Source organism: Ylistrum balloti, unplaced genomic scaffold, assembly GCF_031769215.1.
Source record: "Ylistrum balloti isolate Yb309-2 unplaced genomic scaffold, AGI_CSIRO_Ybal_v1 Utg370120, whole genome shotgun sequence".
Taxonomy (NCBI): Eukaryota; Metazoa; Mollusca; class Bivalvia; order Pectinida; family Pectinidae; genus Ylistrum; species Ylistrum balloti.
This window is the reverse complement of record NW_026782137.1, coordinates 1967085-1984020: the sequence shown is the minus strand read 5'-3', so window position 1 is coordinate 1984020 and position 16936 is coordinate 1967085. Positions and strand designations below refer to the sequence as shown.

At 35.4% G+C, this 16936-nt stretch overlaps 1 protein-coding gene across 1 annotated transcript in view; it reads left to right on the top strand.

Moving 5' to 3' along the window:
* Positions 1 to 16936, top strand: part of LOC132550332 (microtubule-associated serine/threonine-protein kinase 3-like) — a 79026-nt gene that overhangs the window by 6015 nt on the left and 56075 nt on the right. Inside the window, exon 2 of the mRNA XM_060214377.1 lies at positions 94 to 208. Within this exon, the coding sequence (XP_060070360.1) occupies positions 94 to 208 (115 nt within the window). The remainder of the gene's footprint in view (positions 1 to 93; positions 209 to 16936) is intronic.

Genomic DNA, 16936 nt, shown 5'->3' with positions numbered 1-16936 from the left:
CCATGAAACTAACAGCTAAAGTCAGGCATTGGCTTGCGTGTGTATGTACATACAGTAGATATGTTGATGATGTGCTCATTCTTGTTTTCACAGACACCTGACGGATGGTGAACTACAAGAAACCTACCATATCGACAATTCAAGTGTACGTGCAAGGATCATGCATGCGGTGGGGCAGGCCAGCAGGGAAGATCTTGATACGGATGAGGTAGGTTATCTCCCCTTATCCTTTATGATAACCAAGTTATTTCCCATCAGCTCTACAGGTTGTCTCCCCTGTGCTTTAAAGGCACTTGAAGATAAAAAGGAAAGACTATTTGATATTTGTTTGGGAATGCAGAAATTTAATGGATGAAGAAAGATTGGTTCCTGTATTGATCGGTATTTTATCAAATACATATTGAATTCGAAAATAATGGAGTCACTGGAAGTTTTGGTGCCTCCCATGGCCATGAAATGGCAAGGTATGACATGTAGGGCTTGCTCTGGCCGTCATCTATTGGCAAAAATTGAAATTAAACTTGGTATGTAGATGTATAATAAAAAGATGCAGGTCTAGTTCCTCTTGTTCTGGTCAACTGATTTCTCTGGAGTTATGGCCCTTATTCAATTCCTATTTGAGAGGCATAACATTGCACAGGCACATCATAAATTTTCATTTGCTTTTACTGCAGATGTTTATAGTTTTAAATGTGCCTTTGTGTTATAATGAAAGTCACTGTGACCTTGATAACGGTTCCATCTCATTATATAAGGATTAAGGAGACTTCTGCTTTTAGAAGTCATTCGTTACATATAATTTTGTGTCCTTTGGCATGTATATAGACAAATTTTGGCACTACTTGTGGGAAATGATCTACACTTATATTGTTCCTTGATGCTTACTGATAGACTTAATTTAACTTCTTATCTTCCACCTTCGACAAAGTCATATGCTGACCTATTACGATCAGCTTTATCTCGCATTGTGCATCTGTAAACAATTTAACATTTTTAACTTCTTCTCAAAATGCCCTGAACTGATTTCATTGAAATTTTGCAGAAACCTTTCCTAGCCTAAGATGAACCAAAATAGTGAATAACACAGTCCCCACCCCACAGGGGCCTGAGGGACTCTGTCAAAAGTGTAACGTTGACTCGTATTTCAAAAATCCCCTTCTCTACACCCATTTGATAGAATCAAATATTCTTCTCGGATGAAAGCATCTTAAGGTGGTTTACCAAAATTGTGAATTCCATGACCCCAGGGTATCACATTTCCATGTGGGGAGGGGGTAAAGTTTACTATAGTTTATAAAGGAAAAATAGATTTTTGAACATAATTAGTTTAATTTGTTTAATTTCCAATGGAAATATTAAAAACTGGATTAGAATTGTGAGAAGGATGACGGCTAGATGGTATGTCCATATTGATTCTAGGTGGCTCCCAGGGGCTGATCGGTGGGGCCAAAAGAGGTCAAATTGACTTAAATTTAAAAAATCTTCTTCTCATTACCCAGGTATAGTAGAATCAAATGTTCTTCATGGATGGAAGCATCTTAAATTGGTTTAATTACAAATATTGGTTTCTCATTTCTTCCTAGGGAGGTTAACTTATCTGTAATTTTTATAGAAAAATTGCATTTTTGAACATAATGTTGTTTACTTCTCACTGGAAATAACTGTGAAAAATATTGATATAGGATGACAGTTTTGATGGTATGCATGTATTGACACTGGCTTACTATCATCAATGTCACAATTTATTTTTCATGACACTTTAACCTTTGTAATCAACATTGCTTATCTCAGGTGTCAGTCAAGGTTGCTAGGCCTCTTGTTTTTTTTTGTACGAAGTGCTGAGTACTTTTAATGAATAGATTGTTGTACAGGGGGTATTTAGGAGAGATCTGTACATTTCAGACCATCACTCACACAAAAAGCATTATGAAGACGGTATAGTCAGAGCTGTGTATGGATATGTTTGCATGTCTGAGGTGGAATTACAAATAGCTGTCTGGGTTCAGGAAGGGCATTAAGTTAACATACATGATAACCAAGTACTCCATGCGTCAAAAATTCTCTTTTGTTCCCTATAGCACTTATTTGAAAAACCAAATGGCTAAAGAGGGACATAGTCATCTTGAATTTTGTTTAAGTTCGGTTTTGTTCTTTTTATGAAAATGTGTGCAGATTTATCTTAAATGTAATAGATATGTTTTTAGCTCACCAAGCCAAAAGGGCCTTGTGAGCTAATGGCATAATGAGGCGACCAACTTTTGCCAATATTTTTTTCCCTAAAAATCGATACTAGTCAGAAACGACGTAAGGATATTGACCAATTTAGGATAGAAGCATCTTTTGGGAATGTGGGAATACATTTTATATGGATGGTTGGTCTCAACAATCAGGGGCATGAGAAACAGGCCCAAAGGAGGAAATTTTAAAATCCTAATCCTCCTGTAAGAATGATCAGATTTTGCCCAAGTTTGATTGAAGCTTTCATAGGTGAAGGGGAATCAATTTTGTATAAATGATGGGTCTTGGCCTCCTTCGACGAGACAGAGAGGGCCTGATAGGGGAAATCGAGCAAATTCTTTAAAATCCTTTTTATCCATCAGGAATGATGGTATAGTGCTCACATTTTGTTACACACATTCTTGAGTAAATTTAAATTAGTTTTCTATAATTGATAGGTCTAAGCCCCTTGGAACGGGAGGTGAAGTACCCATTCTAGGGGAAATAGAGCAAATTCTTTGAAATTGTTTGTAAGAATGGTAGGATTTTGTCCCTATTGGGTATCAAGCAGGAATTGCTTTACTGACCACTTGATGGAGGGTGGGCACAGTAGGGAAGTAGATATAGTGTGTGCTGTATGCTTAGAAACTTCGAATTTCTTTTCCTTTACTTTGGATGACGCAACATCAGCCGAACAAAGACATGTGACTGATACATGCTCTATGTGCCTCTTGTTAATGGTCTTTGGTTATGCGGTTTTCAGGCTGATGATAAAATACAGCAGACAAATGGCATTTTTTTGGTTTTGACACTTCAAATTTGTTATTGACGTCTCTCCAAATGTAATGGATAGATCTTAAACATATTTCATATACTTCAATATGTTCAGAAAGAAAAGAAAAAAAAAATTACAGACAGACTGCCATTTTGGATTTTGACAATTATTTCTAATTCTGATAAAGTACTTGACAGAATGTTTTAGACAAATTCTTATTAGATATGGATTATCTTAATGCCTTTTTTTTTTACCATTCATCGCGTAAGTGGAAATAACAAAAATGACCAAGCATGCAGAACCAATGAATACAGTAAACAGTGGGTACAAAGATCTCATTGGGATCTTGTGTTATGTCTTGGTCAAATTAGATGCTTTACTGGCCTCAGTATACATTTGTTAAAATGCCCCAAGCCAAATCATATCAATTGATCTGACAGAAAGTTTTAAGTGAAAATATGGCTGTTAAAGTGCTTGGTACACCTCTGTAAACGGACGTAAGAAGTACATTAGTAATGTACAGGAAGTCTGTGTCTTATATTGTATGATTGGTGTCACTGCTGTTTATTTTCCTCTGATCAAAAAGGGACGCATACTTTTCTGTGTGTTATACATGTTTTACTGTGCTTTGCTATGTTAAAACCTGTATCAGCCCTGAGTTCTAATGTTGTTTTCACTTATGTATACAGTTTTTATATAGTAACTCTGGAGTGGTTCACTGAATAGGTAACAACATACCTTTTCATGCCTTAATTTAACATCATTCATAGAGCCTGCCTGAGTTGGAACTTTGATGTCATGCATGGGATCCTGTTGAAAAAAAATGAAATGAAAAGAAATGTTTCTTTTGTGATAAATACATCTGTAGATATAACAAGGAATCATAGGAGTAGGTGCCAAGCTTCATTTAGTTGGTAATGAGTTGGGGTTGTACTTTTGCTCTGTTACAATAGGCAAATATTGTGCAGGCTGGTACATTGATGAAGGGAGATAACTCTGACTGTCATGTAATGTGTGTATATCATTTCTGGCAGTCTAGAGAGTACATAGGGTTGTCAGGTTAATTTGGAAAGACCACTGCCTGGTATCTTTTAATACATGATTTTGCTCATTAGTCCTAGACCTTGTTGATCATGGTTAATTAATAGAGTACCATATACATGCATTGATTATGTTGCATTATAAAGGCATCAACATTGAATTCTACATTCATATTCTTGGTTAATGCGTCTTCATCTTTTCTTGTAAATTTAACTTTTTAGTAAATTATCTTAAATCAAAAATACTGAAAATTAGTTAATCAGTTTCCAAAATATGGAAATTACATTTCCCTCTTTAGTTTTTAGCACATTGATTTGACAGTGACAAACAGAAAAGCAAACTATCAAAAGTGAATGATTAGTGTCTCTAGATTGTTCCAGTCATTTAAAAAATGAAAATTATCAGAAAAATTAGACAAAGCATGTTTTCATTTCAAAATTAAATAATTTTGGATATTGACCTTGATAGGTTTTTAATTCATAAATAAATGTGCACTTTCTATTTCTACACCTGGTATGTTTGTAAAAACTAATGAGAATATTTAAGAAATAAATGAGAAATACAAAGATGATATAGATTTAGAACTTGGCATTAAATCTATTAGTCATTTCACCTCTCCTTGAATGATGTTCGTTGACTGGACATGATACAAATTCCCCTCAGCTCTATTGCTGATATCCTGTGTACAAAGTGTAATTGCATGACTCTTTCAGTTCATAGATATTTACTGTATGCGTGTAGAACAGTGGGATTTCCAGTTCTTATAAATATTTCAGATTTTATGATTGCCAGTCGGGACCATAGTATTGTATGACATGAGATCATGCATATCAATTTGATCATAATGGTCTAGGTGTATAAACTTGAAAAGCAACATTTTCCAGATGCACCTTTAAAACTAAACATTGAAAAATTGATCATGGTATTATGGCACTGCATGTATGGTAATAAGGTTTGGAACCACATTTGATAACCTATAAAATTCTTCACATTTCAAATTTTAGAAGAAGTTTCTGGTTGTTGTATAAGAGTGTGTTTTGGCTTGTGAAAATATTATTTTGTCAAACTGCCAAAGCTTTTTGAGCATGTTCCATTCCAAATTGAATAAGTTTTTTCTTTTGTTTTTTTTTTTTTTTGTTTTTTTGTTTTGTTTTTTGTTGTAGTCTTCTATTAATTGAATTACCTATAACAAAGAAAAATGAATTTTGAAAATCCAAAACACTAACAAAATGATTGTTTCATGCGAGAAAAAAAATCTTCCATCTTCTCATCACAATCTTGATAATGTTTGTTAACCTGCATATGATGTTGCATGTATTGAATACCAGGTGTAATCATGATCTGTTGAGAGATTGAAAACTTGATGATAAGCTTCTAAAACATGTGGAGTAGAGGAAATAAACATTAAAATGGCCACAAACAGTATGCTTCTTATATTGATTGGAATTAATGTATATGGATCAAATAGTGTGACTAGCTGATAATTAAACACTTCAAAGTTTAAAAAAACCAGGAAATGATACATTTTAATGGTATTGATCATCGGAAGTTGTTTACAAAACCAAATTAAAAAAGAATCTTTTACATTTAAAGAAGAAAGGTTAAAAAAACCCCCTTTAATCTAAAACGTGTATTACTAGATCTTAGTGTCAGAAACTCCAACACTGTGGGGAAAAAAAATTCGGTTTACTTGGAAAGCTATGGGCACATTGAATTGTAACATGAATTAATTGTGTTCTTACTCACATAAACACACAGGGACTGATCAGACGTGACATGCAAACCTGATTAGTATTCTTCTGTAATTCCTGTCTCATCAACCCAACCAACAGGCTGTCTTGTCTGGGTAACACAGGAGTGGCCAATCTGCAATGGATTCTCCAGCTTAATCTGACCAGATCTGCAATGCAGATTTTGTTACAGTAAGAATCGAGAATGAAGTCTTCTTTACAGCTCTTGATGTTAAAATGAGGAAGAAACCCATTCTTGGTACTCCTTATGATCATTTCTTTGTTCTTTGTGTAAGAAAAAAAAGATGTATCCCTCATGAACTTACTTTGAGTTGGAGTGGCATACTTATATTTCATGGATGTAGAAGTCGTCCCCTTTTATCATGAAAGCTTTCAATTGTATATAAGATTTGCTTTTTGGACTTCGATGCTCAAAATGGTCTGGTAAATATTTTCTATACTCGTAGAAGTCTGCTGTGTTTTGTTCTGCACCTAAATTTTCAGGGAGGTTTGGTCGAAGACAGGACTTTTTGTCTATTTCTGGAAATAAAAAACTATTAATTGAGATGCAAATTTCCATAAGCAAAGTCGTAAATTGCAAATTCTGATAAATATGCCTGCATATTGAATCAATTGATTCGTAACGAGACCCATTATACGCACCAAAACACGTAAAGAAAAAGCCCAGTTCTTGGTAGTACATGCTTATTACTCTATCATTGATACAAGCAATGTCTTATGGTCTGTTAAGCATTTGTATTAATTCTGGAAATTTCTTGGAGTTATGCTAATGTGTGTTCTTTGATCTTAGGAATATGTCTCTTGGTTTTAAGAGCTAAGGGCTAGTCCAATATGCTTTTGAGAAATAAAATTTCAAAGAAATCAAGAAAAATTAAAAGATGTGTCTGTTGTATTCAGCTACATTTCTTACTAAATCTGTTTTCTGTAGTTTGAATCAATTTTCATCCCAGGAGGTAAACTGCAGAAAGCAGTGAGTTTCCATGACAATGTATTATAAACTGTTTTACTGTATTACTTGGTAAATAAGATTTTTAAAAACTTCATCACCAGTCAATGTCAATGGTAACAGCTTGTCAGACAAACACTCGCCACCGCCACCGCAAACACCTATTATAGGAAACACTTCCTGTTCATTTGTCTCTATTGATGGACTGAGGTATAATGATGAATACGGTTACCTCTGGTGTAATGAATTGTTGAAATACTTTTAAATCGTTAACCAGTTAAGACATTGTTATCTCATGTGTGTAAATAAAATAGAAGTTCATGAAGTAGTCAGGCAATTCATGTGAATGTGTTTATCAGTTTCCTGTTTTGCAAGGCAAAATTTGTTATCTTTATAGAAAACACCAATGGTATTTTAACTATGGATGATTTCATGAAATACAAAATTAAATATTGCAGAGATGTGCTTTCAAATAGTGGAAAAAAAATATAGAATGAAAAAATTCAATATTAAATTAGAATATTTAAATACAGTCTTTAAACCTAACAGTGCTTTCAAGCATTGGAGCAAGAATGATTATGTAAGAGGATATCAGCAGAATTTGTGCCTAGGATTTGGTGGAAAGCAATGTCAAGGTCACTGGTTATGTGGATCTTGTCAACAGGCTTTGTAATCATCTTTGTGTCACAAAACCTGGCAATGTATTTTTATAACCTCAACATCTTCCAGTTTGATAATGACAATCTGAAAGTCAATTTCTTTGACAAAGCAAGTGAAACAAAATACAAAAATTAGTGGAAAAAACTTCATCCATATAAGATAACAAACAGTTACTGATAAGGTCTCTGGATTACACATTTTTTTTCCCTGTGTACATGTAAATTTTTCTTGTGTAATGAAAAGAGCTTTGTTGCGATGGCTTGATTCCCACACATATCTTCAGTCAGGAATTCTGTGATTTACCTATCCATTTCAGTAACTAGCAGATCTAAACAGGTCCTATTGGTACAATGTCATTAAGTTGGACCTTGAAATTCATCTAATGCCTTTAATCTGCATCATGCGTCACCATTTGTAGTCAGAGATTCTGTAGATGTATGTGTAATGTTTGAACCTTAATTATACCATGATCTAGTTTGTCCTGAATTTCCAGACTGTATAATTTTGAAATTCAGTTTGTCTATAAACTGTGATAATGAAAGCATATGAGTCACATCCTGAATATCTAAACAGTCCATAAACATGTACATTAAAAGACCCAGACAATTTTTGTTGTATTTTGCTGTAAATTATGAATACTATATAATTTTCACATTATTATCTTATTTGTCTAAATTAAATTATAAAGTCCTATACTTAGAACCACTTATCTATATCCAACTTTGCAGTCATGATAATCAGATCTTATTTGTCTAGTGTATAGGAAGTCAGATCTTATTTGTCTAGTGTCTGGGAAGTTAGATCTCATTTGTCTATTGTATAGGAAGTCAGATCTTATTTGTCTAGTGTATAGGAAGTCAGATCTTATTTGTCTAGTGTCTGGGAAGTTAGATCTTATTTGTCTCATGTCTAGGAAGTCAGATCTCATTTGTCTATTGTATAGGAAGTCAGATCTTATTTGTCTAGTGTATAGGAAGTCAGATCTTATTTGTTTAGTGTCTGGGAAGTTAGATCTTATTTGTCTAGTGTCGAGGAAGTCATATCTTTTTTGTCTAGTGTCTGGGAAGCCAGACCTCATTTGTCTAGTGTCTGGGAAGTCAGATCTCATTTGTCATGTGTCTAGGAAGTCAGATCACATTTGTCTAGGAAGTCAGATCTCATTTTTCTATAGTGTCTGGGAAGTCAGTTCTCATTTGTCTTGTGTCTGTGGAGTCCTGATACACAGATCTCATTTATCTATAGTGTCTGAAGGTGTGTCTGGGAAGTCAGATCTTATTTGTCTAGTGTCTAGGAAGTCAGATCTCATTTGTCTAGTGTCTGAGAAGTCAGATCTCATTTGTCTCTTGTCTGGGAAGTCAGATCTCATTTGTCTAGTGTCTAGGAAGTCAGATCTCATTTGTCTAGTGTCTAGGAAGTCAGATCTCATTTTTCTAGTGTCTAGGAAGCCAGACCTCACTTGTCTTGTGTCTGGGAAGTCCGATCTCATTTGTCTTGTGTCTAGGAAGTCAGATCTCAATTTTCTATAGTGTCGAGGAGTCAAATCTCATTTGTCATGTGTCTAGGAAGTCAGATCTCATTTGTCATGTGTCTAGGAAGTCAGATATCATTTGTCTAGTGTCTAGGAAGTCAGATCTCATTTGTCTAGTGTCTAGGAAGTCAGATCTTATTTGTCTAGTGTCTAGGAAGTCAGATCTCATTTGTCTCATGTCTAGGAAGTCAGATCTCATTTGTCTAGTGTCTTGGAAGTCAGATCTCATTTGTCTAGTGTCTAGGAAGTCAGATCTCATTTGTCTCATGTTTAGGAAGTCAGATCTCATTTGTCTAGTGTCTAGGAAGTCAGATATCATTTTTCTATAGTGTCTTGGAAGTCGGATATCATTTGTCTCATGTCTAGGAAGTCAGATATTTTTCTATAGTGTCTTGGAAGTCAATTCTCATTTGTCTAGTGTCTAGGAAGTCCGATCTTATTTGTCTAGTGTCTAGGAAGTCACATTTCAATTGTCTAGTGTCTGGGAAGTCAGATCTTATTTGTCTATTGTCTGTGGAGTCCTGATACTCAGATCTCATTTATCTATAGTGTCTGAAGGTGTTTTCCAGTCTCTCATTACCTATAAGGTAATAAAATTTGACTCTGCTGATCACTAGTATTTATCATATTTGCATGTATTGATCAGTTCATATATATTATATATGTACTATACATGTTTGTGAGTAATTGGAGATGTTTTGACCTCCAGTTGGCTTTTGCATTTTATTAATCCTCAACTTACAACACCTTGTTGTGTGACCTGATGGTAGACACAGTACAAACCATATATGTACTGTTTCACATACTAGTTCACACATATCCTGTACACACATACCCTGTACACACATACACACACAACCATCACCAATACATCAGCTGTGTTGTAATCACCCTGGGTAACAGAGGAATTAATCTAGAACTACCTATAACACCAGAAAATTGACTCTTCAGGTCTAAACAAGACTTATGAATATAAGGTCTTGATGTACTGAGCAGTGTATTGTTATCTTACAACTGGTAAAAAATATTGAAAAAAACATTATTATAAATCGCCCTTAAATCCACAAATACAAATCTGTTGTTTATATAAAGCAAAATTTAATAAACTCATTAAATTAAAAAAAAAGTATGACAAATTTCATCATATAAAAAATCAAAATCCTGAAGAAATTATGTTCTGTTTGCTGACAATACTTCTTCAGCCTTAAGATGGCTTGTCAGCTTACATCAGGCAACTGTTGACAAGAGCATATTCTCTCCAGTGGTCACTGTATTACAGGTGCTAGGGAATATGGACAATAGTGTCCACCAGAAAGTTTAAGGCAAACTTAAATGTAGGAAAGTGGATCTAAACATAGGTATAACATGGCTGTAAGTCAGGAAGCATACCTAGGCAGGCTAGATCATTGATTCTACCAGTTGATATCTAGATTAGATCCTGTATAGAGAATGATTTATTTGTTTTGTTAATATTATAATGTTAGCAGATGTTTTCAAAAACCTTATGGTACACAAGTTGACATACAATGTAAAAGTCTGTGGTTTGTTTAGTTATTTCACAAATAAGTTTTATTTCCCTCGGGATTCCAGGTTAACACATGGTCTGTGAAACACAGGTAGTCACTATGTGATGATGTGACGGTACACAATGCAGAGATATATCAGAGGATTAATGCGGCAACTGTAGACCGTAAAATATCAAATCTCCTTGGATCAGAAATCCAATTTATCATTACAGAGATCAATTTTCATCTGAATCGAGAGAGAAAAAGGAGACTATGACAACATTGAACAAGATCATGTGGTATTAATGAAATATGGTTCAGCAGTGACTGCCCAACAGTGGATATATTTACATCAACAGTGTCAATTTTACTACATTACAATGAAAGATTGGTGCATTAACTAACTTATTGTACATCTGGGGGAACAAGGCATGATGTGTAGTGACATAGGGAATTTTAAGTGTACACACGCATATACACAATATAATGTACTCGTCTAACGGCAGACATACTTATTCTAATGGTTTCCATTCATTATTCTAAGTTCCATTCCCAGTTGGCGATCATCCTGGTAGCTCACAGTGTATATTCTAATATAATTGACATCCAGTAACTGCGTATACTGACTGGTTAAGTCCTCTATTGGGATTTCCAACCATCAGCGACTGTTCTCCCTATTGGCGACTGTATTGAAGCTATGCAATACATATTAACATATACAGTGACAGTATTAGCAATATCGTAACTTGTGGATTCCCATTTACTCCGGATGTGTTGCATGCATGCTTGAGCAAGTCTGTTGAAGTACATTTACATTACGTGGCCCTGTTATTTGACTGTAGTGTTCTATTACAGTATGGAGCAGCTTTTCTTGATTGTCTGAAGAAATAATCAAAGGAAACATTTTCTATTAAACACTGTGATTATCTCCTAAGAAACATTCCAGATTTGTGCCAGAAGTCAGTTAATGGGAATGAGTACCCAGTCACCTGTCTGCAGTCATTATTAGAGTGTTACAGTGGCTACATACATAGACACATGTGCCCTGACATCATTATCTAGTGGTGTACACATGTTCAGCAGTTGCTACATGCAGTGAGGACGTATGTGTGTAGTGGAACATAATCCAGCACTGTGCACATATGTAATATGTACCCTAGTGTAGACCTGAGATTTGTAATCATGTTGGTTGACCTAAGGTGGGGAATTCCCCTTGGAAAAGGATGTTTAAACTGTGGGACATAACTGTGGGACATTACTTTGGGACATTACTCCTTAGTGAAGAACTTGAAAAATGTGTGAATTAAGGACATGCATATCGGTATCACTAATGCTCTATCTCGAAATCTTAGAAAAGAATGTTGTATTAACTAATCTAACAGATTATATACCTGGCTCAGAAAAACTTTCGAACACCAAACTGTTTACTTCTGTAAGCAGTTAATGGTTGTAATACAAGAAGATCACAGTGTAGCAGCATGGTTTCAGAACTGGTAGTTCATACTCTGATGAGTACCACTGACCTTACTTTAGCCCAGTAAGGAATCTGTGTATCCCAGCTGACCAGAACAGCTGTGCTATGTACTTAGGCCAGTGTAAACAAGAGGAAGCTGAATCTGACACACCTGAAGTTGGAAGGAGATAACGGGGATCAAAGCCAGCTGGAAACTTGTTACCGTAATATTTCATTAACAGATTAGGTCTTGTTAGAGGCATTTACATCTAGTTAATAATGCTATCCTACTTTATTTCACCATTTCAATCTGATATCAATACAGCTTTTGAAGCTGAATTCTCATTTTAGTATGGAATTTTCATGAACATAAAGTGAAGATTTTTTTCATCTAGCCACTTTCTAGCTATTGCAAGACAACATGGTTGCTGGCACTTTTTAGTATGGAGTAATTTTCATCAAAAATTGCCAGAAGTGATATTTTTTCAGGACTATCAAGATAGACCAGAGTTGATAGACATAACACAAGGGATTTACATCAGACACCAATAGCGACTGTGAAATTACCGTGTAATCATCATTAACCTTGAAATTTTAGCAGAAAATGTGAAATCTTGTAGAAATTGCCACGTTTAATTCCTTGATTGGAATTACAGCAGAAGTCATTTAAGTGACTGTTGTGTAACCAACTGAAGTTACCTGAGAAATCTTAAGTGACAGTTGTCTTATGTAACTAACAAGAATTACATCAGTAATCACAAAAGTATAACAGTGGCCAGTGCCAATGTGTCATTAGTGACAATTGCCTATGTGTAACCAACAGAGGTGACAGCAGAGTTGTGAAATATCCTTGCCTATGGGTGCTGTATTCATCGATACTGCTCTAAAATTAGGTGTTAAGGCAAACCAATAATGTGTTGTCTCACAACTTACTGGATTCTCTCTGAAAATAAATCTGCCTAGTCTGCAAAACATTACGACTGATGGTTACAAACTCAGAGCGTGGTCTTCGTGTCATTAAGATATGCATGACGTTCTCTTTGTGCATAAGGTGATGACATTTCCCGCTTTCCAGAGTCCTTTATTACATGTCCCTGCTTTTCTCCTGTCTGCGTGAATGTTGTTGCGGATGAGATCAATGACTTTGCTGTTAGGCTTTACTTACCAGCATAGCTTCTAGTGCTGTGACAAATTGTTGTATGTGTGTGTGTCAATGTCTTTTGCAGCACTGCCACACCAAAACTAGAGGGACGTGTTTCCATACAGACAAACACTTGCCTTTTGTGATTAGATTGATAGAACAAGTGTTTTACTGCGGGAATATTTGACATCAGTCGCTGTCATTTGCAAGTGTTATATCAAATACAGGCTGTCACACACTACAAACTCATCTCGGATAAATGTCGACCATTCCAATCATCTTACTTTGGACTGGTCCAGCTATTGATCTGGACCGACTGATTCTCAACTGTAGGGGTGACAGTCTGGTTCCGAAATCTCTGTTTCTTTCTTGACTTTTCTTGGTGGGATTTACATGACCTATTGCTTTCATTTTTTTTCTCTTGTGATTATACAAATTGCTGTTCTAACTTATCCCATGTGATGTGGGAGTGAAGATTTTGGCTGTAGATTGATGGGATCAGCTGCTGGGATGATTCTACAGATATGATTGTAAACACAAGGTTATCTCCGCACGCCAACAGAAGCAAGATATTACTAACAGTCAAGACCATCTGACTAACCAGCAAGCAGATTTTTTTTTGCTTCAAAAAATTGATTTCTACCGCTTTTAAGCAGGAATTCTTAAAAAAAAAGAGCTTATTTAGGCTAAGGTTTTTGTGATGCGTGTACTTTTAACAGTGTTATACAAACTAATACTTATTCATCATGTGAAGCTTTAAAACAATATCATTTCACATGTATACAAATTAATGCGTCAACACATGTGCTGAAGCCGTTTAAGTTGTAATATGATGAATATAGTGTCTGAAGATTACATCAAGGAAATCAAAATGTTCCTTGGCTTATTGACCGGTATGAAATAAACAAACGTGTATTCGTAGGAGTTTTCTATCGCAGATCATTTGATGATAGGATAAAAAAAAACTTTCCAAGGTTTGTTTTATAAGAATTCGTGGTGGTTGGGATTTGTGATGTGTATACATATTTCTGATCAGCAGAGTATAATTTAGTGTTTTCATATGGAATTTTAATAGTTCTCTGTTTCCGTGTAAGTGGATATCATGATTGAAAAGGATAAACCAACAGGATAATTCTGGATACAGGATGGTCAATATGGCAGCTCAAGTCCAGATGGTGTGGACCCTATTTATTGACTACCCTAGGAAACACATCTGAGTCTCATGTCTGAAATAGGTCCAGGAGAACGGCATTTGAAGCCACGCCCATTGTCGGCTTCACTGGTTGAAGGTGCCGACAAACAACACCCAGTTTCAGTTTCTGTCCTACAAGATGGAGATGGGTCGGATCAGCCCATGTCCATAGCAATGTCTAAACCCAAGGGAGAGGATCACCCGGTATTTGTGTCTGAAATACGTGAGAAAGTTCTGTCACAGAAGTCTCTGTCTTTAAGTGTTGATGGGAGGGAGAAGCCTTATCATTCGACATCATCGGACTTGAGGGGCGGAGACCGGCCAACTCAACCCCGCCCATTGTCTGCCTCAATGACCGAAATGACCAGTAGTACCATCATGGAAGAGGATGTACCCGTCAGTGTGAGGCGACGGGGCTGTACACTTCGGGTTAGAATCACTTCATACACAGATGACACAGATTTCCCATTACGTGTAGGTATATCTATAGTGTATTTCAGTATATGCCATACTTTATTTACAAGCTAGCAATTATGTTTTTCACTTCCTGTCACTTAGAGGCCGCAGTAGCTGGTATAGCAATGGACTCGGGTTAAATTTGAGGTATGTGGTTTGCTCCCGAGATGGGTTAGTTTGTATTTTTCAGGAAACTTAGATTACAGACCATTCCATGCTATCATGGTTTTGTCCTTTCCCCAGACATCTGAACCCAGTTGCTGTGGATAGCATGTGATGGGCCTCCTGTGTAACCCTATAACCTGTATATAAAGTTGATGTGACGAGATTTACTGTCTGCATGGTAGGGTCACATAACATACTGTGTCTATGGTTTGATCACATGATATTTATATTGTGGTCACATGATACTTTGTTTTATTGTATGGACACATGATATACTGCGTAATATTTTTGCTTATGAGTCTATGTTATGTGACTCAGGATGAGATGCTGAAATGATGTCACATTATCGTTAATGTGATATGGGTATCAAGATAATTGACAACAAGGTTGATTTCCAAAATTTTTGATCATGTGATTAAAAGGGTCTTAAATTTGTTTCCATTCACAATTGTAAACATACGTGATTATAAATCTCATCAAATTTTTAAATTTAGCAAACCAGATGTTCCCTAAAACTTTGAGACCTATTTCATTCTTAACTGGAATAGAAAACCCATTAAAGATTCTGTACGTAGGTTGTTGCCATAAGAGAGTAATTGGATGATTGTCCTTAAAATGGAGTGTCTTAGAAGATAATGATACAAATATACCATGGTAACTTTCTGATAAATGATACACTTAGTGTCCATATATATATATAATAATGTCACTATTTGACAATAGTAGTAATTATTTTAAAGTAACGAAGATGAATAGAAAAAATTGTTTTTGTGGGGCTCAATTTTTTTGGTTTTACAAAAATAAGCTTTTCAGTCGACAAGATTTTGGGGATGAATCTTGCTCGTAAAATTCATGAGTGCTTTAATCCATGTCCAGTTTTAGGTAAACTGAAACAAAGTCTCAGGGAGATCTATTGTGATCCCCTTTTGTCTGGCCTTGTGCATGGAAACTCCAGAACCGATTTCAATAAAATTTTACAAAAATCTTCCATCTTTAAAGGCATATCAAAATTGTAAATTGTATGGTGCCCAAACCCCAGGGGCCTGAGGGACAGTGCCAAAAAGGGTCAAATAGACTGAAATTTTAAAAATCTTCTTCTCAAATCCCAGGTATGATAGAATCAAGTACTCTTCATGAATGGAAAAGCCTTAAGATGATTAAACAAAATTGTAAATTTCATGACCTCAGGGTTTCGCATTTGCCCAGGATCTTGCATTTCGCCAGGAAGGGGGTAAAATTTACCATAATTTATCTGATGAAATTACATTTTGAACATTCATTGTTTATTTTCTATTGGTAATAGTTCAAACCTATTTAGATTTATTAGTAAAAGATGACTGATTAATGAGATGCACATATTGACCTCGTTTGACTCCCAAGGGCTGTTAGACAGGGCCAAAATTGGGTCATATTGATTGAAATATCAAAAATCTTATTTTCAGATCTGGATAATGTAGAACTAGATGCTTTTCATGGATGGAATTGTTTTGCAGTTCTTTATAAACATTGTAAATTTTATAACCCCAGGGTCTCACATTGCTCCTTGACGAGGGGTAAATTTTACTATATTTTATAAAGGAAAATAACGTTTTTGAGCAGAATTTGTTTATTTTCTTGCAGAGATAGTTCAAACTTGTTAGAATTCTTTTTTAATTAGTAGAATCTGACAGTTTGATCATATACACATATTGACCTTGACTGACCCCAAGGGGCCGATGGGTAGGTCAAAAATGGATCAAATCGACAGAAATTTCAAAGATGTTCTGTTCTTCCCGGATGGAAGATTTTATATAGGAAAATTCAAATCTTGAGTGTAATTTCTTTTAATTCAATCATGGTTAGAAGCTTTAGCATAACAGTTAATGTATACACAATTTACACAATTTAAGATATTTAAATTAAACCTGTGGTGGGACAAATTTTCTGCCCTGTGAAAAATGCTGGTTACTTGAGTGAGAAAATCCCTCTCCTGTAAATGATTCCGAGGTCTCCCACAGGTTTCAACAAAATGCAATGTTAACTTGAAATTGGCGATTTCCTGAGAGGTTAACATAACAAATTGATAACCTAATCTAAAAATACCAAGAGGGAATTTCCATCATGCAA